At 41.7% G+C, this 25,550-nt stretch overlaps 1 protein-coding gene across 1 annotated transcript in view; it reads right to left on the bottom strand.

The window, feature by feature from the left end:
- Positions 1-25,550, bottom strand: part of LOC139764653 (receptor-type tyrosine-protein phosphatase mu-like) — a 298,336-nt gene that overhangs the window by 28,981 nt on the left and 243,805 nt on the right. The window contains exons 27-29 of the mRNA XM_071691513.1: positions 12,702-12,831; positions 11,972-12,561; positions 11,653-11,793 (exon numbers count right to left, since the gene is read on the bottom strand). Of these exons, the coding sequence (XP_071547614.1) occupies positions 11,653-11,793; positions 11,972-12,561; positions 12,702-12,831 (861 nt within the window). The remainder of the gene's footprint in view (positions 1-11,652; positions 11,794-11,971; positions 12,562-12,701; positions 12,832-25,550) is intronic.

Raw genomic sequence — 25,550 nt, 5'->3', positions numbered from 1 at the left:
AAACTGAGCCTTCGAGGAGGATGAGCACTCCCCGCGTGACTCTTCTTCTGTTCCCCTTTTGAGAAAGTTTCTACACCCCCTGCGCCCCATCCCCTTTAGTCACCTTCTACGACATGTGAGAATGCGTGGGAATAATATTTATATATGAGTACAGTTTTCCATACTTATCTTTAAGACTCCAAACTAAGCCAGTTGAAATCAATCAAGTGACATCTGATATTTTCTAAACAAAAGAAAAGAATAGTGTCAATCGCCGACTTACAGATAAATTCCCTGAATTGGTTATGTTCACAGTGAACTTCCGGTGAGGTTTCCATGAAGATAAGCCTGTTGCCACGAGGATATTGTATCCTGCCATGGTCCAGACACTTCCTTCCTCAGGCATTATATCAGAAACTCCTCCTGAGGTAAAGAAGTTATGAAATATTTCAATGATAAAGATGTAGAATGGCATTAATAAAAAATTCATGAAAAGATGTAAATGGGATTTAGGTAAAAAATCATTATAGAGATGAGAAGGGAATTAGTAAAAAAAAGTCATAAAGTTATTCATGAGCAAATACAAAAAAACGGAATCTCTACCCTGCTCTGTCCCCATCATAATGGTTTTTTAAGAATGGGCGGGAGCAGCCCGTCCTATCCACCAGCGCCAGAATTGGTGAGCATATTAGTAAGGGATGCTCGGTCCACTAAAAATGCCTCCTTGCTGTTAAGGCCTGGAACTGTGAATGGCATTGAATGGACTGAGATCGATCTTTCCATTTTGCTATCTGTAAGTCATAATCCGCTGGAGTCTGCAGGCAACACAGATCTGTTACGGTGTCATTGATTCAAAAAGGGTTTGGGTTGGAAGCACTGTTATATGTGAGAGGAGATGGAAAGCTTTATCTTTCTGAACTCAGCCAACGTTATGATGATATTTGGCGAAAGAAGTTTACACAAGATCAGGTGCAGATACAGCCCGTCGTCACCAAACAGAAGCTCGTCCAAGATCTCCAGCCAAGGTTGTACTGAGCTGTAGGCGCAACCAGTCGAGCACAGAGATTTCCCTAAGTCTTATAAGTGCTTCAATAGTCAAGGCTTCCGTCTATTGCAAGCATCTCACACAGTGAAAGTACCGAAAGAACTGTGCCGGTCCGGCCACATCCCTGCAGAACAGTGGAACCACTGTGGCCTCCACTGTATAATTGGTCTATGGTAATTAAAGCTGGTGTGCCCACAGGTTTATGATTACTGTATATGATACTGACAATCTTTCATAAACGAAACAATCATGTCACAAGAAAGTGGCCAGAAGGTGCGCCTTGACATACCTTGATTTTGATCCCTTTGATAATGTTGAATCATGTGGCCTAACAGAAACAGCCTCATTGGATGCATGATCTGCCCAGATGGTATATAACAAGTGTTTTATATCACAAGAGTATCCCCTTTTCCAAACTAAAGAGGAAATTCGAGTCATCCGATGAGAAAGGCTATTAGAAAATAATTTAAAAAATACAGAGATTATCCTATTTACATACTACATTACTATCAATATATATATATATATATTTCTTTTTCTTCACAACTATGTCGCCATTTCCCGCATTAGCAAGGTAGCACCAGGAACAGAGACTGGGCCCCTGAGGGAACATCCTCACCTGGGCCCCCGCTCTGCTCCCGCTTGGGGATAAGGGGAGAAGGAATACTCCCACGTATTCCCTGCGTGTCGTAGAAAGGGATAGGCGAACTAAAAGGGGAGGGAGTGGGGGGGGGGGTGAAAATTCTCACCCTCGTTTTTTTTCAATTTTCCAAAAAAAAAAGGGAAAAAGAGAAGGGGCCAGGGAGATAATCCCTGAAAGGCCCAGTCCCCCTGTTGCTTAACAGCTACCTCCTAACGTGGGAAATGGCGAAGAGTTTGTAAAAAAAAATATAGATAGTTATATATAATTATCATTAATTATTATTATTATCATCATCATCCATCATACTTACTTGCCATTTCTTGTCTGTGAGGTGCGCCAACCTCTAAGAAAAAGAGGAAGAATGACCCATCCAACTCACATAACACCTATATATTTACATTAATGCCCCATACCTACATATACTAACAACTATACATATATATGTATATAGAATATATGCACAGCATATATATATATAGGATATATAGATATAGATATATAGATATATATATTATATATAGATATAATATATTTATAGATATCTGAAGTATGAAGTGTGTTGGTGATGATAGGAGCTTGGGAAGGGAGTCCAGTTAGTTGTTCGCTGATGATACAGCGCTGGTGGGCTGATTCATGTGAGAAACTGCAGAACGGGTGACTGAGTTTAGTAAAGTGTGGTGGAAGAAGAAAGGTAAGAGTAAATGTGAATAAGAGCAAGTTATGAGGTACAGTAGGTGTGAGGGGTCCCAAGTCAAGTGGAGGTGAGTTTAAAATGGAGAAAAACTGGAGGCAGTGAAGTTTTTTTAGATATCTGGGAGTGGATCTGCAGCGATGGAACCATGGACGCGGAAGTGGATCATAGGGGGGGGAGGGGGCGAAAAGTTTGGGAAGCCGTGAAAAATGTGTGGAAGTCGAAACATTATCCGGAAAGCAAAATTGGGTATGTTGAAGGAATATGGTTCCAACATGTTGTTTGGTTGCGAGGCGTGGGCTATGGATAGAGTTGTTCGCAGGAGATGGATGTGCTGGAAATGAGAGTTTGAGGACAATGTTGGTGTGAGGGGGTTTTGATCGATATGTCACGTAAGGGGGTTTTAAGAGAGATGTGTGGAAATAAAAAAGCGTGGTTGAAGGGCAGAAGAGGGTGTTTTGAAATGGTTTGGGCACATGGAGAGAATGAGGTGAGGAAAGAATTGACCAAGAGAAATCTGTGGCGAGTGGAGGGGAACGGAGGAAGTGGGAGACCAAATTGGAGGGGAAAGATGGAGTGAAAAGGATTTTGTGTGATCGGGGCCTGAACAGCAGAGGTGAAAGGAGGGCAAGGAATAAGTGAATTGGAGGCGATGTGGTATACAGGGGTTGACGTGCTGTCAGTGGATCTTGAATCAAGGCATTGAAGCGTCCGTGGTAAACAGGAAAGCTGTGTAGTATGATATTTGCGTGTTGTGGACTGTTATGTACATGTTGTATGGGGGGGGGGTTGGCCATTTTCTGTCGTCTGTTTCCTTGCGCGACCTCGCAAACGCGGGAGACAGCGTCGAGTAGAAAAAAAAAAAAAAAATATAATATATATATCTATTATATATATATATAGATATATATATATGATATATATATATAGGTACATCTTCATACTTCTTGCCCATTAATCCATTCCTGGCGCCATCCCGCCCCACAGAAACAGCATTGCTGCACCCAGCTTCAGCAAGGTAATGCCAAGAAATAAAAAAAAATGGCCACATTCATTCACAAAAAACTCAGTCTCTAGTTATCATATGTAATACACAAAACCACAGCGCCCTTATCCACAAGTCAAACCTTTTCCATGGTTTACCCTAGACATTTCATGTTTTTCTAGGTTTCAGTCCACTGACAGCATGTGACACTGGTAACTACATCTTTCCAATTCACTCTATTCTGGCATGATGCCTCTCACCTCACTGTTGTTCAGCCCCCAATTCACCTCAAAATCTTTTTCACTCCATCCTTCCCCTCCACTTTGGTCTCCACTTCTCCTTGTTCCCTCCACCACTGACACATACATCTTTGTTAACCTTTCCTCACTCACCAATTGTCCCAATACATTTCAAGACACCCTCTCTGCGCTCTCTACAACATGTCATTATAAACATCTCTCTCACCCATGTGAATGGAAAAATAAAAAAACTCCTCCATCTGAACAAGGTTCACCATTAAGAGAAAAGACACCTGTGGCAAAGCGGTATCACTTCCAGGAGTATATCATATCAAAGAACTTCTCTCTCGTAAAGGAGTCTACAGTCCCGGTTACTGAAGTCTGCACTGGCTTGGGCAGTCGAAATCTTTAGAAAGGGCTTGGGTAAGATCAGGACTCTTACACAGAAATATGGGAGCTTTTATTAACTATATCATTTACTTACATATGTGAACAAAGAGTGATCCTTGACCCTTGTGAGGTGCCAGGCGCTTTGTCTTTGCATAAAAGATACTGAATGTAACAAGCTTTGATATGCATCCAGTGTGCCTGAAGGCGTAATCACTTTCTACTCCTGAGATGGTTCTTTTTACTTATAGTCAGTGATAATGCTGCTACGCAAAAGTATTGCTGTTTCTACGTGCCAGCAATTCAGTTGAACACTATTAAAGAAATCTTGTTAAGGAAATTTTTTATAATTTCTGCAATTTTCTTTTATGATCGTAACTTTAATTATTTATTTTATTATATTTTTGTGTCGGTCCCTCCCCGCGTTTGCGAGTAGCGCAAGAAACAGACGAAAGAAATGCCACAACCCCCCCCCATACACATGTTTATACATACGTCCACACACGCAAATATACATTACCTACACACTTTCCATGGGTAACCCCAGACGCTTCACATGGCCTTGATTCACTCCACTGACAGCAACGTCAACCCCGGTAGATACCACATCGCCCAATTCCCACTATTCCTTTCCCTCCTTTCCACCCGCCTGCATGTTCAGGGCCCCGATCACCAAATCTTTGTCTCTCCGATCTTTCCACCGTCCAATTTGGTCCTCCCTCTTCTCCTCGTTCCCCCACCTCCGACACAGTATCCTCTTGGTCAATCTTGCCCTCACTCATTCTTCCGTGCCCAAACCATTTCAAATCACCCACTGCTGCTCTCTCAACCACGCTTTTTTTATTTCCACACATCTCTCTACCTTAACGGTACGCCCTCATCAACCACCTCACGATACACACATTGTCCTCAACATCTCATTGCCACTCTGCCATCCTCCTGCGCACAATTCATCCATAGCCCACGCTCGCAACCAACATCATGTTTGAAACCAACTATGCTTCAAACATAGCCAGTTTTGCTTTCCCGAAAGAATAAAGGTTATCAGACCTTCCACACATTCTTCAAGGCCCCCAGAATTTTTCCCCCCCCTCCCCCACCCTATTGATCCATTTTCCGCTTCCATGGTCCATCCGCTGCCCAGATCCAATCCAGATTACTAATACACTTCACTTCCTCCAGTTTTTCTCCATACATACGCACCTCCCAAGTGGACTGACCCTCAACCCTAAGTACTCCTAATAACCTTGCCACTTATTCACATTTACTCTTCACTTTCTTCTTCCCCACACTTTACTAAACTCATCACCACTTCTGCAGTGGCTCACAGTAATCAGCCACCACGCTGTATCAGCAGCGAACAACAACTGACATCACTTCCCCATAGCTCTCTCATCCCAACAGACTTCATACTTGCGCCCTCTTTCCAAAACTCTTGCATTCACCTCCCTAACAACACCCATCCATAAACAATTTAAACAACCAGGGAGACAGCACACTCACCAGCCGCATACCTACCATTCACAGAGAACCAAACACGGTCCTCTCGTCCGACACTACACAATGCCTTACATCCGCGATAAATACTTTTCACTGCTTCTAACAATATATGGACTTACTTTATATGCTAGTAAAATTCCTTTTTTAATACCTAATGTCTCAGGGATACTGCTGCCAGTATAATAACGTTTTGGATGTGGTTATGTGAAATTGAATTTTTCATTTTAGGTAAAGTTAAACATCAGGTACATATAAATAATCCACAAAATCTAGAGCAATAAAAACATCCGTATCAAAATCATAGAAAAATTTGAATGAATCTTAACTGTAAACATCACATTTAAGGGATTTCAAGTGAATAACTTTATATGCTATTAACACTTTTTTACAGATATTACCCTATATGTTCCTCAGGGATACTGCTTCATACAGTTCTTTGAGTGGTTTATGAGAATTTGATTTTCATTTTACATACAACAGCAGTTCTTTTTTTTTTTTTTTGATTTGCCAAAAAGAAGGACAAGAAGGGGCCAATAGGCGAGGAGTTTCCATTCCCTCAAAGGCCAGCCCTCTGTTCTTAACGCTACTTAGGTTCGCTAACGGGGGAAATGGCTATATTTGAAAAAAAAATATATAGAATATATATATATATAATTTTTTTCTGTGCTTTGGTCGCTGGTCCTCCCGCCATTTGCGAGGGTATCGCAAGGAACAGACGAAAGAAATGGCCCAACCCACCCCCATACACAGGTATATACATACGTCCACACACAGCAAATATACTATACCACACAGCTTTTCATGGTTTACCCCCAGACGCTTCACATGCCCTGATGCAGCCACAGACAGCACGTCAACCCGGTATACCACATCGCTCCAAAGTCACTCCTAGTCCTTGCCCTCCGTTCTCCCTCCTCATGTTCAGGCCCCTTCACACAAAATCCGGTTCACTCCATCTTTCCACTCCATGTTGGTCTCCACTTCGCCTCGTTCCTCCACCGCCCGACACAGATAATCCGCTGGTCAACTTTCCTCACTCATACTCTCCATGTGCCCAAACACTTCAAAAAAACCCTCCTCTGCCTCTCTCAACCACGCTCTTTTTATTTCTCATCCACACAGCGCTCTTACCCGGAACGTTACTCACTTCGATCAAACCACCTCAAAAACCACACCATTGTCCTCAAACATCTCCTTTTCCAGCACAAGTTCCATATTCCTCCGCACACAACTCTCTCTATAGGCCACGCCGCGCAACCATACAACATTGTTTGGAACCACTATTCCGTCAAACATAGCCATTTTGCTTTCCGAGATAATGTTCTCCAGTCTTCCACACATTCTTCGAGGCTCCCAGGATGTTCGCCCCCCCCCCCCACCTATGTCCACTTTCCGCTTCCATGTTCCAACCATCCGCTGCCCGATCCTCGCCCTGATGAGCGAAAACACGTTACTGCCTCTGTTTTTCTCCATTCAATCTGTACGCTCCCTATTGACTTGACCACAACCCTACTGTACCTATATCCTTGCTCTTATTCACTTTTACTCTAAACTATCTCTTTCTCACTCCTTTAACCAAACTCAGTCACCAGCTTCTGCAGTTTCTCCCCAGGAATCAGCCACCAGCGCTGTATCATCAGCGAACAACAACTGACGCACTTCCCAACTCTCTCATATTTGAGATTATATATTATATCCCGGGGGATAGGGGAAAAGAATACGTCCCACGTATTCCTGCGTGTCGTAGAAGGCGACTAAAAGGGTAAGGGTGCAGGGGGCTGGAAATCCTCGCCCTCCGTCTTTTTTTTTTTTTTTTTTTTAAATTTTTCCAAAAGAAGGAACAGAAGAAGAGGGCCAGTGGAGGATAATCCTCAACAGGCCCAGTCCTCTGTTCTTAACGCTACCTCGCTGTCGCGGGAAATGGCGGATAGATGAAAAAAAAAAAAAAAAAATCTATATATAGATAGATAATATATATATATATATATATATATATATATATATATATATGTGGGTTGAGGGCAAGGCAATTGGGAGGTAATTTTAAATGGAGAAAAAGTGGAGAAGTAAGAAGTTTTTTTAGATATCTGGGAGTGGATCTGGCAGCAGGATGGAACCATGGTAGCGGAAGTGAATCATAGGGGGGGAGGGGGCGAAAATCGGGGAGCCTTGAAGAATGGGTGGAAGTCGAATCATTATCTCGGCAAGCAAAAATGGCTTGGTTTGAAGAAATGGTTGCCAACAAGGTTTAGTGGTTTGCGAGGCATGGGCTATGGATACAGTTGTGTGCAGGAGGGTGGATGTGCTGGAATTGAGATGTTTGAGGACAATGTGTGGTGGTGAGGTTGGTTTGATCTAGTAAGTAATGTAAGGGTATGAGAGAGGGGTGGAAATTAAAAAGAGCGGGTTGAGAGAGCAGAGAAGAGGGTGTTTTTGAAATGTTTGGGCACTATGGAGAGAAGGAGTTTAGGATAGAGTGACTAAGAGATATATTTTGATGGTGGAGGGAACGAGTAGAAGTGGGAACCATATTGGGAGGTGAAAAGATAGAGTGAAAAAGATTTTGAGTGAATCGGGCCTGAACATGCAGGAGGGTGAAAGGAGGGCAAGAATAGAGTGAATTGGATCGATGTGGGTATACCGAGGTTGACGTGCTGTCAGTGATTGAATCAGGGCAGTGAACGTCGGGGGTATACCATGGAAGCTGTGTATGTATGTATATTGCGTGTGTGGACGTGTGTATATATATGTGTATGGGGGTGGGTTGGCCATGTCTTTTTGTCTTTTCCTTGTGCTACCGCGCAAACGCATGGAGACAGCAAAAAAAAAAAAAAAAAAATAGATATTATATATAGATATATATAGATAAAATTCCACAAAAATCGAGAGGCAATAAGAATCCCAGCCGGAAAACTGTTTTCAATTCTTAATCGGAGACTAGGTGTGAGTCTAAGGGATAATGCCAAAGCCCTGACTCTAAGGACTGTGGGGAGAAGAATCAGGGTTATCCTGAGACCTGGACTAGATAACGTCCTTTTTTTTCCTTTTGGGGTAAAATTTAAAATTTTAATCTAGCCCCCTCTCTAAAAACACGTACTCTATCTTAGTTTGTCTGGAGAAGAATATGGGCAGCTACTGGTTGTAAGCCACGAGTTTGAAATCAATGGAATCTCAAACCCCAAAATGTCTCTCTCTGATCCCTCTAGTCTGACAGTTGGAGTATGTATCAGTCTCCCGAACACTACAAATCACAAGTCTCCTGAACACAACAAATCACAAAATGGGAAGAAGTAAACTGTGCTTACAAATATCAAAATCATAATTCAAGTATGTGGAAAGAAATGTTTGGTAAGTTCTTCACAACATATATTTGACCAAAGCTTGGATATGCCTCCAGGTCTGATCACCCATCAAAAGAAACATGAAGATTTGAGGGAAGAGGGCCAGAAAAGAGCAAACCAACATTCCTTCTAAGGCTCCCAGATTTTCGCCCCCCCCCACCTATGATTCACTTCCACTTCCATGAATCCATCCTCTGCAAATCCATCCACTCTTCAGATACTAAAACACTTCACTTCCTCTAGTTATTTCTCCATTCAAACTTACCTTCCCAATTGACTTGTCCCCCCAACCATAATGGTACCTAATAACCTTGCTCTTATTCACATTTTTCTCTCCACTTCTGCGTTCACACACCTTCACGAAACTCAGTCACCAGCTTCTGCAGTTCCTCACCCAAATCAGCCACTTCCCAGTGCTGTATCATCAGTGAACAACAACTGACTCACTTCCCAACCATCTCATACACGACCAGATGCATACTTTCCCCACGCTCCAAAACTCGTGCATTCACATCCCTAACGACCCCATCCATAAACAATGAAAAACCATGGCACATCAGCACCCCTGCGCAACCGATATTCACTGAGAAACCCAATCACTTCCTCTCTTACTACGTGTCCACTTCCTACATCCTCGATATAAACTTTTCACTGCTTCTAACAAAACAACTTCCTCCCCACTCCAATAGATTCTTGATACCTTCCAGAGATCATCTCATATCTACTCTGCATATGCCGTCTCCTGATCCATAAATGCTACAAAACAAATCCAACTTTTTTTCTAAAAAAAAAATTTTCCCCCACAACATTTTTCAAAGCAAACACCTGTCCACCCCCCCACCCCCTTCTAAAAAACACTGCCTTCCCCAAAATAATTTCCCTGACATGCTTTCCCCCCTCTAAAACAAAACCCCCCTAAAATTTCCCCGGGAAAACTCAACAAAATTTTTTTCTCCCGTTAAAATTTTAACAATTTAAACCTTTATCCCCTTTTTTCCTTTTGTACAAAGGCACAAAATGCATTTTGCCAATCCTCAGGCACCCACCCAAAAGCCATAAACATTAAAAACCTTACCAACCAGTAACAACACAGGCCCCCCTTTTAAAAAATTCCAATGCCCAAAACCCCCAAACCCGCTGCCTTGCTGGCTTTCATCTTCCGCAAAGCTTTTACTACCTCTTCTCTGTTTACCAGATCATTCTTTCTAACCCTCTCACTTTGCACACCACCTCGACCAAAACACCCTATATCTGCCACTCTATCATCTAACACATTCAACAAACCTTCAAAATACTCACTCCATCTTCTCACATCACCACTACTTGTTATCACCTCCCCATTAGCCCCCTTCACCAATGTTCCCATTTGTTCTCTTGACTTACGCACTTTATTTACCTCCTTCCAAAACATCTTTTTATTTTCCCTAAAATTTAATCATACTCTCTCACCCCAACTCTTATTTGCCCTCTTTTTCACCTCTTGCACCTTTCTCTTGACCTCCTGCCTCTTTCTATTCACATCTCCCAATCATTTGCACTATTTCCCTGCAAATATTGTCCAAATGCCTCTCTCTTCTCTTTCACTAATAATCTTACTTCTTCATCCCACCACTCACTACCCTTTCTAGTCTGCCCACCTCTCACACTTCTTGTGCCACAAGCATCTTTTGTGCAAGCCATCACTGCTCATCACTCCCCTTACGTCCTTTGCTCTCACCTTTTCCATTCTGCACTCAGTCTCTCCTGGTACTTCCTCACACAAGTCTCCTTCCCAAGCTCACTTACTCTCACCATTCTCTTCACCCCAACATTCTCTATTCTTTTCTGAAAATCTCTACAAATCTTCACCCTCGCCTCCACATGATAATGATTAGACATGCCTCCACATGATAATGATCAGACATCCCTCCAGTTGCACCACTCAGCACATTAACATCAAAAAGTCTCTTTTTCATGCGACTATCAATTAACACATAATCCTATAATGCTCTCTGGCCATCTCTTCTATTTGCATACGTATACTTATGTATATCTCTCTTCTTAAACCAGGTATTCCCAATCACCAGTCCTTTTTCAGCACATAAATCTACAAGCTCTTCACCATTTCCATTTACAACACCAATTATTCCCTCAACTGCCACATTACTCACCTTTGCATTCAAATCACCCATCACTATAACCCGGTCTTGTGCATCAAAACTACTAACACACTCACTCAGCTGCTCCCAAAACACTTGCCTTTCATGATCTTTCTTCTCATGCCAAGGTGCATAGCACCAATAATCAACCATCTCTATCCATCCACTTTCAGTTTAACCCATATCAATCCAGAGTTTACTTTCTTACACTCTATCACATACTCCCACCACTCCTGTTTTGGGAGTAGTGCTACCCCTTCCCTTGCTCTTATCCTCTCACCAACCCTTGACTTTACTCCCAAAACATTTCCAAACCACTCATCCCCTTTATCCTTGAGCTTCGTTTCACTCAGAGCCAAAACATCCAGGTTCCTTTCCTCAAACATACTACCTATCTCTCCTTTTTTCTCATCTTGGTTACATCCACACACATTTAGACAGCCCAATCTGAGCCTTCGAGGAGGATGAGCACTCCCCGCGTGACTCCTTCTTCTGTTCCCCTTTTTAGAAAGTTTCTACACCCCTGCTCCCATCCCCTTTAGTCACCTTCTACGACATGTGAGGAATGCGTGGGAATAATATTTATATATGAGTACATTTTTCCATACTTATCTTTAAGACTCTCAAACTAATCCATTTATCAATCAAGTGACATCTGATATTTTCTACACAAAATAAAATAATAGTGTCAATCTCCTACTTACAGATAAATTCCCTGAATTGGTTATGTTCACAGTGAACTTCCTGATTAGGTTTCCATGAAGATAAGCTTGTTGCACGAGGATATTGTATCCTGCCATGGTCCAGACACTTCCTTCCTCAGGCATTATATCAGGAAACTCCTCCTGAGGTAAAGAAGGTTATGAAATATTTCAATGATAAAGATGTAGAATGGCATTAATAAAAATTCATGATAAAGATGTAGAATGGGATTAGTAAAAATTCATGATAGAGATGTAGAATGGAATTAGTAAAAATTCATAAAGTTATTCATGAGCAAATACAAAAAAACGTAATCTCTACCTTGCTCTGTCCATCAAAATGGTTTATAAGAATGATGTGGGAGCAGCCCTTCTCAACCACCAGTCTCCAGAATTTGGTGAGCATATTAGGTAAGGGATGCTCTGTCACTAAAAATGCCTCCTTGCTGTTAAGGCCTGGAACTTGAATGGCATTGATGTACTGAGATTCGATCTTTCCATTTTCTATCTGTAAGTATATCCGCTGGGAGTCTGCAGGCAACACAGATCTGTTACGGTTCATTGATTCAAAGGTTGGATTGGAAGCACTGTTATATGTGAGAGGAGATGGTAAAGCTTTTATCTTTCTGAACTCAGCCAAGCTGTTATGAAGATATTTGTCTAAAGAAGTTTCAAGATCAGGTGCAGATACAGCCCTTTCTTCACCAAACAGAATCTCTTCCAAGATCTCCAGGCCAAGGTTGTACTGAGCTGTATTCTCAACCAGTCGAGCACGAGATTCCCTAAGTCTTATAAGTGCTTCAATAGGGTCAAGGCTTCCTTCTAATGCAAGCATCTCACACATGAGAAGTACCAGAAGAACTGTGCCTGTCCGGCCAATCCCTGCAGAACAGTGGACCACTGTGCCTCCAGCTGGAATAATTGGTATATGGTATATTAAAGCTGGTGTGCCCCCAGGTTATGATTACTGGTATATGATACTGACAATCTTTCATAAACGTGAAACTACATCATGTCACAATGAAAGTGCCAGAAGGTGCTCCTTGACATACCTTGATTTTGATCCCTTTGATAATGTTGAATCATGTGAGCTACAGAAACAGCCTCATTTGGGATGCCATGATCTGGCCAGATGGTATAATGATAGTGTTTTATATCACAAGAGTATCCACTTTTCCAAACCTAAAGAGGAAAATTCGAGTCAACAGATGAGATAAGGCTATTTAGAAAATAATTTAAAAGATACAGAGATTATCCTATTTACATACACATTACTTCCAATATATATATATATATATTTCTTTTTTCTTTCACACTATTCGCCATTTCCCGCATTAGCAAGGTAGCACCAGGAACAGAGGACTGGGCCCCTGAGGGAACATCCTCACCTGGCCCCCCTCTCTGCTCCCTCTGGGGATAGGGAGAAGGAATACTTCCCACGTATTCCCTGCGTGTCGTAGAAGGCGACTAAAAGGGGAGGGAGTGGGGGGGGGGCTGAAAATCCTCCCCTCGTTTTTTTTCAATTTTCCAAAAAAAAGGAATAGAGAAGGGGCCAGGTGAGGATATTCCCTGAAAGGCCCAGTCCTCTGTTCTTAACGCTACCTCGCTAACGTGGGAAATGGCGAATAGTTTGAAAAAAAAATATATATATATATATAATTATCATTAATTATTATTATTATCATCATCATCATCATACTTGACTGCCATTTCCTGTGTCAGTGAGGTGGCGCCACCTCTAAGAAAAAGACGAAGAATGACCCATCCACTCACATACACCTATATATACATAAATGCCCATACCCGTACATATACGTATCAACATATACACATATATGTATATATATATATGCACAGGCATATATATATATATATATATATATATATATATATATATATATATATATATATATATATATATATATATGAAGTATGAAGTGTGTTGGGGATGAGAGAGCTTGGGAAGTGAGTCAGTTGTTGTTCGCTGATGATACAGCGCTGGTGGCTGATTCATGTGAGAAACTGCAGAAGCTGGTGACTGAGTTTAGTAAAGTGTGTGGAAGAAGAAAGTTAAGAGTAAATGTGAATAAGAGCAAGGTTATTAGGTACAGTAGGGTTGAGGGTCAAGTCAATTGGGAGGTGAGTTTGAATGGAGAAAAACTGGAGGAAGTGAAGTGTTTTAGATATCTGGGAGTGGATCTGTCAGCGGATGGAACCATGGAAGCGGAAGTGGATCATAGGGTGGGGGAGGGGGCGAAAATTTTGGGAGCCTTGAAAAATGTGTGGAAGTCGAGAACATTATCCCGGAAAGCAAAAATGGGTATGTTTGAAGGAATAGTGGTTCCAACAATGTTGTATGGTTGCGAGGCGTGGGCTATGGATAGAGTTGTTCGCAGGAGGATGGATGTGCTGGAAATGAGATGTTTGAGGACAATGTGTGGTGTGAGGTGGTTTGATCGAGTAAGTAACGTAAGGGTAAGAGAGATGTGTGGAAATAAAAAGAGCGTGGTTGAGAGGGCAGAAGAGGGTGTTTTGAAATGGTTTGGGCACATGGAGAGAATGAGTGAGGAAAGATTGACCAAGAGGATATATGTGTCGGAGGTGGAGGGAACGAGGAGAAGAGGGAGACCAAATTGGAGGTGGAAAGATGGAGTGAAAAGGATTTTGTGTGATCGGGGCCTGAACATGCAGGAGGGTGAAAGGAGGGCAAGGAATAGAGTGAATTGGAGCGATGTGGTATACAGGGGTTGACGTGCTGTCAGTGGATTGAATCAAGGCATGTGAAGCGTCCGGGGTAAACCATGGAAAGCTGTGTAGGTATGTATATTTGCGTGTGTGGACATGTGTATGTACATGTGTATGGGGGGGGGGTTGGGCCATTTCTTTCGTCTGTTTCCTTGCGCTACCTCGCAAACGCGGGAGACAGCGACGAGGTATAAAAAAAAAAAAATATATATATATATATATATATATATATATATATATATATATATATATATATATATATGTACATATTCATACTTGCTTGCCTTTAATCCATTCCTGGCGCCATCCCGCCCCACAGGAAACAGCATTGCTGCACCCAGCTTCAGCAAGGTAATGCCAAGAAAATAGAAAAAAAAAGGCCACATTCATTCACACTCAGTCTCTAGTTATCATATGTAATACACCAAAACCACAGCTCCTTATCCACATTCAAACCTTTCCATGGTTTACCCTAGACATTTCATTTTTTCTGGTTCAGTCCACTGACAGCATGTTGACACTGGTATACTACATCATTCCAATTCACTCTATTCCTTGCATGCCTCTCACCCTCCTGTTTGTTCAGGCCCCAATCACTCAAAATCTTTTTCACTCCATCCTTCCCCCTCCACTTTGGTCTCCAGCTTCTCCTTGTTCCCTCCACCTCTGACACATACATCTTTGTTAACCTTTCCTCACTCACCACATGTCCAAACCATTTCAATACACCCTCTTCTGCTCTCTCAACAACACTTTTCATTATTAAACATCTCTCTCACCCATGTTAATGGACTCCATCTGAACAAGGTTGCACCATAAGAGAAAAGACACCTTTGGCAAAGCTGTATCACTAGGAGTATAGTCATATCAAAGAACTTCTCACTCTAAAGGAGTCTACATGTCCCTGTTACTGGAAGCTGCACTGGCTTGGGCAGTAGAAATCTTTAGAAAGGTCTTGGGTAAGATCAGGACTCTTACACAGAAATATGTGAGCATTATTACATATCATTACTTAAATATGTGAACAAAGAGTGAGTCTTACCCTTGTGAGGTGCCAGCTCTTTGTCTTTGCCATAGAAGATACTGAATGTACCAGCTTTGAATGCATCCAGTGTGCCTGAAGGCATAATCACTTTCAACTCCTGAGAGTGTTCTTTTTACTTTATAGTTCTAGTGATAATGCTGCTCTGCAAAAGATGCAGTTCTACGTTCCAGCAAGTTCAGTTGAACACTTTAAAGAAATCTTTAAGGAAATTTTTTATAATTTCTGCAATTTTCATTTATGACTTACTTTATATTTATTTATTTTATTATATTTTGTCGGTCTCCCGCGTTTGCGAGGTAGCGCAAGGAAACAGACGAAAGAAATGGCCCAACCCCCCCCATACACATGTATATACATACGTCCACACACGCAAATATACATACCTACACAGCTTTCCATGGTTTACCCCAGACGCTTCACATGCCTTGATTCAATCCACTGACAGCACGTCAACCCCGGTATACCACATCGCTCCAATTCACTCTATTCCTTGCCCTCCTTTCACCCTCCTGCATGTTCAGGCCCCGATCACACAAAATCTTTTTCACTCCATCTTTCCACCTCCAATTTGGTCTCCCTCTTCTCCTCGTTCCCTCCACCTCCGACACATATATCCTCTTGGTCAATCTTTCCTCACTCATTCTCTCCATGTGCCCAAACCATTTCAAAACACCCTCTTCTGCTCTCTCAACCACGCTCTTTTTATTTCCACACATCTCTCTTACCCTTACGTTACTCACTCGATCAACCACCTCACACCACACATTGTCCTCAAACATCTCATTTCCAGCACATCCATCCTCCTGCGCACAATTCTATCCATAGCCCACGCCTCGCAACCATACAACATTGTTGGAACCACTATTCCTTCAAACATAGCCATTTTTGCTTTCCGAGATAATGTTCTCGACTTCCACACATTCTTCAAGGCCCCCAGAATTTTCGCCCCCTCCCCCACCCTATGATCCACTTCCGCTTCCATGGTTCCATCCGCTGCCAGATCCACTCCCAGATATCTAAAACACTTCACTTCCTCCAGTTTTTCTCCATTCAAACTCACCTCCCAATTGACTTGACCCTCAACCCTACTGTACCTAATAACCTTGCTCTTATTCACATTTACTCTTAACTTTCTTCTTCCACACACTTTACTAAACTCAGTCACCAGCTTCTGCAGTTTCTCACATGAATCAGCCACCAGCGCTGTATCATCAGCGAACAACAACTGACTCACTTCCCAAGCTCTCTCATCCCCAACAGACTTCATACTTGCCCCTCTTTCCAAAACTCTTGCATTCACCTCCCTAACAACCCCATCCATAAACAAATTAAACAACCATGGAGACATCACACACCCCTGCCGCAAACCTACATTCACAGAGAACCAATCACTTTCCTCTCTTCCTACACGTACACATGCCTTACATCCTCGATAAAAACTTTTCACTGCTTCTAACAATATATGGACTTACTTTATATGCTATTAATATTCTTTTATTTAATACCTATATGTCTCAGGGATACTGCTGCAGTATAATACTTTGATGTGGTTATGTGAAATTGATTTTCATTTTAGGTAAAGTAAAACATCAGGTACATATAAATAATCCACAAAAATCTAGAGGCAATAAGAAAACATCCGTATCAAAGATCATAGTAAAATTTGAATTGAATCTATAACTGTAAACATCACATTTAAGGGATTTCAAGGTGAATAACTTTATATGCTATTAACACTTTTTTATCATATAATACCTATATGTCTCAGGGATACTGCTTCAGTACAGTACTTTGATGTGGTTATGAGAAATTGATTTTCATTTTACATACAACAGCAGGTTCTTTTTTTTTTTTTTATTTTTCCAAAAGAAGGAACAGAGAAGGGGGCCAGGCGAGGATATTCCCTCAAAGGCCCAGCCCTCTGTTCTTAACGCTACCTCGCTAACGTGGGAAATGGCGAATAGTTTGAAAAAAAAAATATATATATATATATATATATATTTTTTTTCTTGCTTTGTCGCTGTCTCCCGCATTTGCGAGGTAGCGCAAGGAAACAGACGAAAGAAATGGCCCAACCCACCCCCATACACATGTATATACATACGTCCACACACGCAAATATACATACCTACACAGCTTTTCATGGTTTACCCCAGACGCTTCACATGCCCTGATTCAATCCACTGACAGCACGTCAACCCCGGTATACCACATCGCTCCAATTCACTCTATTCCTTGCCCTCCTTTCACCCTCCTGCATGTTCAGGCCCCGATCACACAAAATCTTTTTCACTCCATCTTTCCACCTCCAATTTGGTCTCCTACTTCTCCTCGTTCCCTCCACCTCCGACACATATATCCTCTTGGTCAATCTTTCCTCACTCATTCTCTCCATGTGCCCAAACCACTTCAAAACACCCTCTTCTGCTCTCTCAACCACGCTCTTTTTATTTCCACACATCTCTCTTACCCTTACGTTACTCACTCGATCAAACCACCTCACACCACACATTGTCCTCAAACATCTCATTTCCAGCACATCCATCCTCCGGCACACAACTCTCTCTATAGCCCACGCCTCGCAACCATACAACATTGTTGGAACCACTATTCCTTCAAACATAGCCATTTTTGCTTTCCGAGATAATGTTCTCGACTTCCACACATTCTTCGAGGCTCCCAGGATTTTCGCCCCCTCCCCCACCCTATGATCCACTTCCGCTTCCATGGTTCCATCCGCTGCCAGATCCACTCCCAGATATCTAAAACACTTTACTTCCTCCAGTTTTTCTCCATTCAAACTTACCTCCCAATTGACTTGACCCTCAACCCTACTGTACCTAATAACCTTGCTCTTATTCACATTTACTCCTAACTTTCTTCTTTCACACACTTTACCAAACTCAGTCACCAGCTTCTGCAGTTTCTCACATGAATCAGCCACCAGCGCTGTATCATCAGCGAACAACAACTGACTCACTTCCCAAGCTCTCTCATATATATATATATATATATATCCCTGGGGATAGGGGAGAAAGAATACTTCCCACGTATTCCCTGCGTGTCGTAGAAGGCGACTAAAAGGGAAGGGAGCAGGGGGCTGGAAATCCTCCCCTCTCGTTTTTTTTTTTTTTTTTTTTAATTTTCCAAAAGAAGGAACAGAGAAGAGGGCCAGGTGAGGATATTTCCTCAAAGGCCCAGTCCTCTGTTCTTAACGCTACCTCGCTGTCGCGGGAAATGGCGGATAGTATGAAAAAAAAAAAAAAAAAAATATATATATATATATATATATATATATATATATATATATATATATATATATATAGGGTTGAGGGTCAAGTCAATTGGGAGGTAAGTTTAAATGGAGAAAAACTGGAGGAAGTAAAGTGTTTTAGATATCTGGGAGTGGATCTGGCAGCGGATGGAACCATGGAAGCGGAAGTGAATCATAGGGTGGGGGAGGGGGCGAAAATCCTGGGAGCCTTGAAGAATGTGTGGAAGTCGAGAACATTATCTCGGAAAGCAAAAATGGCTATGTTTGAAGGAATAGTGGTTCCAACAATGTTGTATGGTTGCGAGGCATGGGCTATGGATACAGTTGTGTGCAGGAGGGTGGATGTGCTGGAAATGAGATGTTTGAGGACAATGTGTGGTGTGAGGTGGTTTGATCAAGTAAGTAATGTAAGGGTAAGAGAGATGTGTGGAAATAAAAAGAGCGTGGTTGAGAGAGCAGAAGAGGGTGTTTTGAAATGGTTTGGGCACATGGAGAGAATGAGTTAGGAAAGATTGACTAAGAGGATATATGTGTTGGAGGTGGAGGGAACGAGGAGAAGTGGGAGACCAAATTGGAGGTGGAAAGATGGAGTGAAAAAGATTTTGAGTGATCGGGGCCTGAACATGCAGGAGGGTGAAAGGAGGGCAAGGAATAGAGTGAATTGGATCGATGTGGTATACCGAGGTTGACGTGCTGTCAGTGGATTGAATCAGGGCATGTGAAGCGTCTGGGGTAAACCATGGAAAGCTGTGTATGTATGTATATTTGCGTGTGTGGACGTGTGTATATATATGTGTATGGGGGTGGGTTGGGCCATTTCTTTTGTCTGTTTCCTTGTGCTACCTCGCAAACGCAGGAGACAGCAAAAAAAAAAAAAAAAAAAATATATATATATATATATATATATATATATAAAATCCACAAAAATCTAGAGGCAATAAGAATCCTCAGCCTGAAAACTGGGTTCCAATTCTTAATCTGGAGACTAGGGTGTGAGTCTAAGGTATGAATCCAAAGCCTGACTCTAAGGACTGTGGGGAGAAGAATCATGGTTATCCTGAGACCTGGACTAGATAACTTCCTTTTTCCATTTGGGGATAAAATTGAAACTTTAATCTAGCTCCTCTCTAAAACACTGTACTCTATCTTAGTTTGTCTGATAAGAATATGGCAGCTACTGGTTGTAGCCACTAGTTGAAATCAATGGATCTCAAACCCCAAAATGTCTCTCTCTGATCCCTCTTATTCTGACAGATGGAGTAAGTATCAGGTCTCCCGAACACTACAAATCACAAGGTCTCCTGAACACAACAAATCACAAGAAATGGGAAGGAAGTAAACTGTGCTTACAAATATCAAAATCATATTCAAGTATGTGGAAAGAAATGTTTGGTAAGTTCTTCACAACATATATTTGACCAAAGCTTGGATTATGCCTCTCAGGTCTGATCACCACATCAAAAGAAACATGAAGATATGATGGAGAGGGTCCAGAAAAGAGCAACCAACATTCTTCAAGGCTCCCAGGATTTTCGCCCCCTCCCCCACCCTATGATTCACTTCCACTTCCATGAATCCATCCGCTGCCAAATCCACTCTCAGATATCTAAAACACTTCACTTCCTCTAGTTTTTCTCCATTCAAACTTACCTCCCAATTGACTTGTCCCTCAACCATAATGTACCTAATAACCTTGCTCTTATTCACATTTACTCTCAACTTTCTTCTTTCACACACTTCACGAAACTCAGTCACCAGCTTCTGCAGTTCCTCACCCAAATCAGCCACCAGTGCTGTATCATCAGTGAACAACAACTGACTCACTTCCCAAGCCCTCTCATCCACGACAGACTGCATACTTTCCCCACTCTCCAAAACTCTTGCATTCACATCCCTAACAACCCCATCCATAAACAAATTAAACAACCATGGCGACATCATGCACCCCTGCCGCAACCGATATTCACTGAGAACCAATCACTTTCCTCTCTTACTACTTGTACACATGCCTTACATCCTCGATAAAAACTTTTCACTGCTTCTAACAACTTGCCTCCCACACCATATATTCTTGATACCTTCCAGAGATCATCTCTATCAACTCTGTCATATGCCTTCTCCAGATCCATAAATGCTACATACAAATCCATTTCTTTTTCTAAGTATCTCTCACATACATTCTTCAGAGCAAACACCTGCTCCACACATCCTCTACCACTTCTGAAAGCACACTGCTCTTCCCCAATCTGATGCTCTGTACATGCTTTCACCCTCTCAATCAACACCCTCCTATATAATTTCCCAGGAATACTCAACAAACTTATACCTCTGTAATTTGAACACTCACCTTTATCCCCTTTGCCTTTGTACAATGGCACTATGCATGCATTTTGCCAATCCTCAGGCACCTCACCATGAGCCATACGTACATTAAATAGCCTTACCAACCAGTGAACAACACAGTCACCCCCTTTTTTGATAAATTCCAATGCAATACCAGCCAAACCCGCGGCCTTGCTGGCTTTCATCTTCCGCAAATCTTTTACTACCTCTTTTCTGTTTACCAAATCATTCTCCCTAACCCTCTCACTTCGCACAACACCTCAACCAAGACACCCTATATCTGCCACTCCATCATCTAACACATTCAACAAATCTTCAAAATATTTATTCCATCTTCTCACATCACCACTATATATTATTACCTCCCCATTAGCCCCCCTTCACCGATGTTCCCATTTGTTCAATTGTCTTACGCACTTTATTCATCTCTTTCCAAAACATCTTTTCATTCTCTCTAAAATCTAATGATACTCCTCACCCCTACTCTCATTTGCCCTCTTTTTCACCTCTTGCACCTTTCTCTTGACCTCCTGCCTCTTTCTTTTATACATCTCCCAGTTATTTTTATTATTTCCCCCAAAAATCATCCAAATGCCTCTCTCTTTTCTTTCACTAATAATCTTACTTCTTCATCCCAACACTCACTACCCTTTCTCATCTCCCCACCTCCCACGCTTCTCATGCCACAAGCATCTTTTGCGCAAGCCATCACTGCTTTCCTAAATACATCCCATTCCCCTTACGTCCTATGTTCTCACCTTTTTCCATTCTGTACTCAGTCTCTCCTGGTACTTCCTCACACAAGTCTCCTTCCCAAACTCCCTTACTCTCACCACTCTCTTCATCCCAACATTCTCTCTTCTTTTCTGAAAACCTCTACAAATCTTCACCTTTGCCTCCACAAGATAATGATCAGATATCCCTCCATTTGCGCCTCTTAGCACATTAACATCCAAAAGTCTCTCTTTCGTGCGCCTATCAACATGTAATCTAGTAATGCTCTCTGGCCATCTCTCCTACTTTCATATGTATACTTATATATATATATCTCTGTTTTTAAACCAGGTATTCCCAATCACCAGTCCTTTTTCAGCACATAAATCTACAAGCTCTTCACCATTTCCATTTACAACACTGAACACCCCATGTACACCAAATATTCCCTCAACAGCAACATTACTCACCATTGCATTCAAATCACCCATCACTAAAACCTGGTCTCGTGCATCAAAACTACTAACACACTCACTCAGCTGCTCCCAAAACACTTGCCTCTTATGATCTTTCTTCTCATGCCCAGGTGCATATGCACCAATAATCACCCACTACTCTCCATCCACTTTTAGCTTTACCCATATCAATCTAGAGTTTACTTTCTTACACTCTATCACAAACTCCCACCACTCCTGTTTCAGGAATAGTGCTACTCCTTCCCTTGCTCTTGTCCTCTCACTAACCCCTGACTTTACTCCCAAGACATTTCTAAACCACTCTTCCCCTTTACCCTTGAGTTTCATTTCACTGAGAGCCAAATCATCCAGGTTCCTTTCCTCAAACATACTACCTATCTCTCCTTTTTTCTCATCTTGGTTAAATCCACACACATTTAGACAGCCCAATCTGAGCCTTCGAGGAGGATGAGCACTCCCCGTGTGACTCCTTCTTCTGTTTCCCCTTTTAGAAAGTTAAAATACAAGGAGGGGAGGGTTTCCAGCCCTATACTTATGTATATATCTCTTTTTGAACCAGGCATTCCCAATCACCAATCCTTTTTCAGCACAGAAATCTACAAGCTCTTCACCATTTCCATTTACAACACTGAACACCCCATGTACACCAATTATTCCCTTAACTGCCACATTACTCGCCTTTGCATTCAAATCACCCATCACTATAACCCAGTCTCAAGCATCAAAACTGCTAACACACTCACTCAGCTGCTCCGAAAACACTTGCTTTTTATGATCTTTCTTCTCATGCCCAGGTGGATAGGCACCAATAATCAATCATCTCTCTTTCAGTTTTATCCACTTTCAGTTTTACCCATATCAATCTAGACTTTGCTTTCTTACACTCTATCACAAACTCCCACCACTCCTGTTTCAAGAATAGTGCTACTCCTTCCCTTGCTCTTGTCCTCTCACTAACCCCTGACTTTACTCCCAAGACATTTCTAAACCATTCTTCCCCTTTACCCTTGAGCTTCGTTTCAGTGAGAGACAAATCATCCAGGTTCCTTTCCTCAAACATACTACCTATCTCTCCTTTTTTCTCATCTTGGTTACATCCACACGTTTAGACAGCCCAATCTGAGCCTTCGAGGAGGATGAGCACTCCCCACATGACTCCTGTTCCCCTTTTGTTGACAATAAAGAATTTTTCAATGAAGTGCTGTACCAGAGTTACCAGAGGCCATGATCAGAAGCTGAGAAACAGTCTGACCAAGACAAGTGTAAAGAAATACTGGTTTCGTGGAAGGATGGTGGATGGTTGGAACATTTTACGAAATGCCAGATGATTACAAAGATTTACAAGTCTTCTTGATGATTCTGAAGGTAAATGAGATGGGGCCCCATGAGTACAAAACTTTTCTCCTGTAATGAATAAACACATAATTACATGTATGTGATCATAAATAGGTGACTGATTACATACACACTTCGTTGCATTCCATTTTTTTCTGGTTCTCTTTCTCCAGTTCTGGCATCATCATTTACAACAAATTCAAAATCTACCAACTCATGGTCATTTTAATGGAGTCCATAGTTCACCGTATAATCAATATCTTATTCACAATAAGATAAAACTCATTTCTGCAGCTTGAAGGATTATTCATGGATTATACTGCTGGATTTCAACCTATTTTGACACATCAGTTTTTCAAGTATATTAACTTAAACCATATCTTTCACTTTTGTGAAGATTTCAGTTTCTCTATTCTATTTTTTCTCACACAAGTCCAGACAAAAAATTTTATAATACTGCTTTACAAGGTTAACTCTATCGTCACTTGCACCATTTCGACAGTACCTTTTATGCTAAGTAATACAGATTTCATATAGCTCCAATGCTGTCTTTAGTGGGTTATGCATAATAACTGTTTCTCTTTAAGTAGCCAACTTAGTATGCAAAAGTATCCCATAATCATGGTCATGCTGATTGAAAGGTAAAGTAATGAGCATTAAGGAAGAAAAAACACAAGGATTAATCTGAAGTCCTCAGATGTTTATAGAACAGACCCTTTGAGGAGGAAAGTTATAAAAAGATAGAAAAAGGAAAGAAAGAAGAGAATTCTAGAGCTTCTATATATGATGAAAGGAGGTGGTATCATATTGGTCAATCTTCAAGTGGCTGGTCTCCACATAAGAACAAAAGGTGGACGCAGCCAGTTATGTGCTGTACAACCATGACAAATAATCTTGGATACACGCAGAGAGCTTGTGGGAACAGTGGCTGAAATAGTTCCTGTACAACAGTGAGAGAGAAAACACATCACAGAAAATGGAAAGGAATGGCTGAAGGAGTTAACATGGTGGAAGCATTTTGATTCTGCTATGGATAGATAAGCTAAAAGAGCCACCTAGACACTTGAATAACATTCCAGTCTGGGGCAAATGAGAGCTCAGTAGATATGGAATAATTGCTGAGAGGGAAAGTAACTGTGACATTTTTACAACTTCCTAGGCTTTTGGGAAGAATAATTTTTGATGTTGAGGATAGAGTAGTGGGTGCAGTTATGCCCAACATATTTGTGACTGCAAAGCTGAAGTGTACTGTTCTGAAATCTGATGGCAGGAAACAAGTAAGACTGGGGAAATGGCATAAGTAGAAATGGCATTTTTGTGCAACTGAAAGGAACTAGGTCACTGCTTCCAAATTCCAAGATGTTCCACTGATCCAGATTAGAGAGAAAGAATATTCAAAGTAAGAACAAGAGGGTGGTGAGAGTAAGTGAGCTTGGGAAGGAGACTTGTGTGAGGAAGTACCAGGAGAGACTGAGTACAGAATGGAAAAAGGTGAGAACAAAGGAGGTAAGGGGAGTGGGGGAGGAATGGGATGTATTTAGGGAAGCAGTGATGGATTGCACAAAAGATGCTTGTGGCATGAGAAGCGTGGGAGATGGGTTGGTTAGAAAGGGTAGTGAGTGGTGGGATGAAGAAGTAAGATTATTAGTGAAAGAGAAGAGAGAGGCATTTGGATGATTTTTGCAGGGAAAAAATGCAAATGAGTGGGAGATGTATAAAAGAAAGAGGCAGGAGGTCAAGAGAAAGGTGCAAGAGGTGAAAAAGAGGGCAAATGAAAGTTGGGGTGAGAGAGAATCATTAAATTTTAGGGAGAATAAAAAGATGTTCTGGAAGGAGGTAAATAAAGTGCATAAGACAAGGGAGCAAATGGGAACTCACTGAAGGGGGCTAATGGGGAGGTGATAACAAGTAGTGGTGATGTGAGAAGGAGATGGAAGTGAGTATTTTGAAGGTTTGTTGAATGTGTTTG

This window comes from Panulirus ornatus, chromosome 50 (assembly GCF_036320965.1).
Source record: "Panulirus ornatus isolate Po-2019 chromosome 50, ASM3632096v1, whole genome shotgun sequence".
In the NCBI taxonomy this organism is placed as follows: Eukaryota; Metazoa; Arthropoda; class Malacostraca; order Decapoda; family Palinuridae; genus Panulirus; species Panulirus ornatus.
The sequence above is the reverse complement of the archived record's forward strand: the minus strand, read 5'-3'. Positions and strand labels throughout refer to the sequence as shown.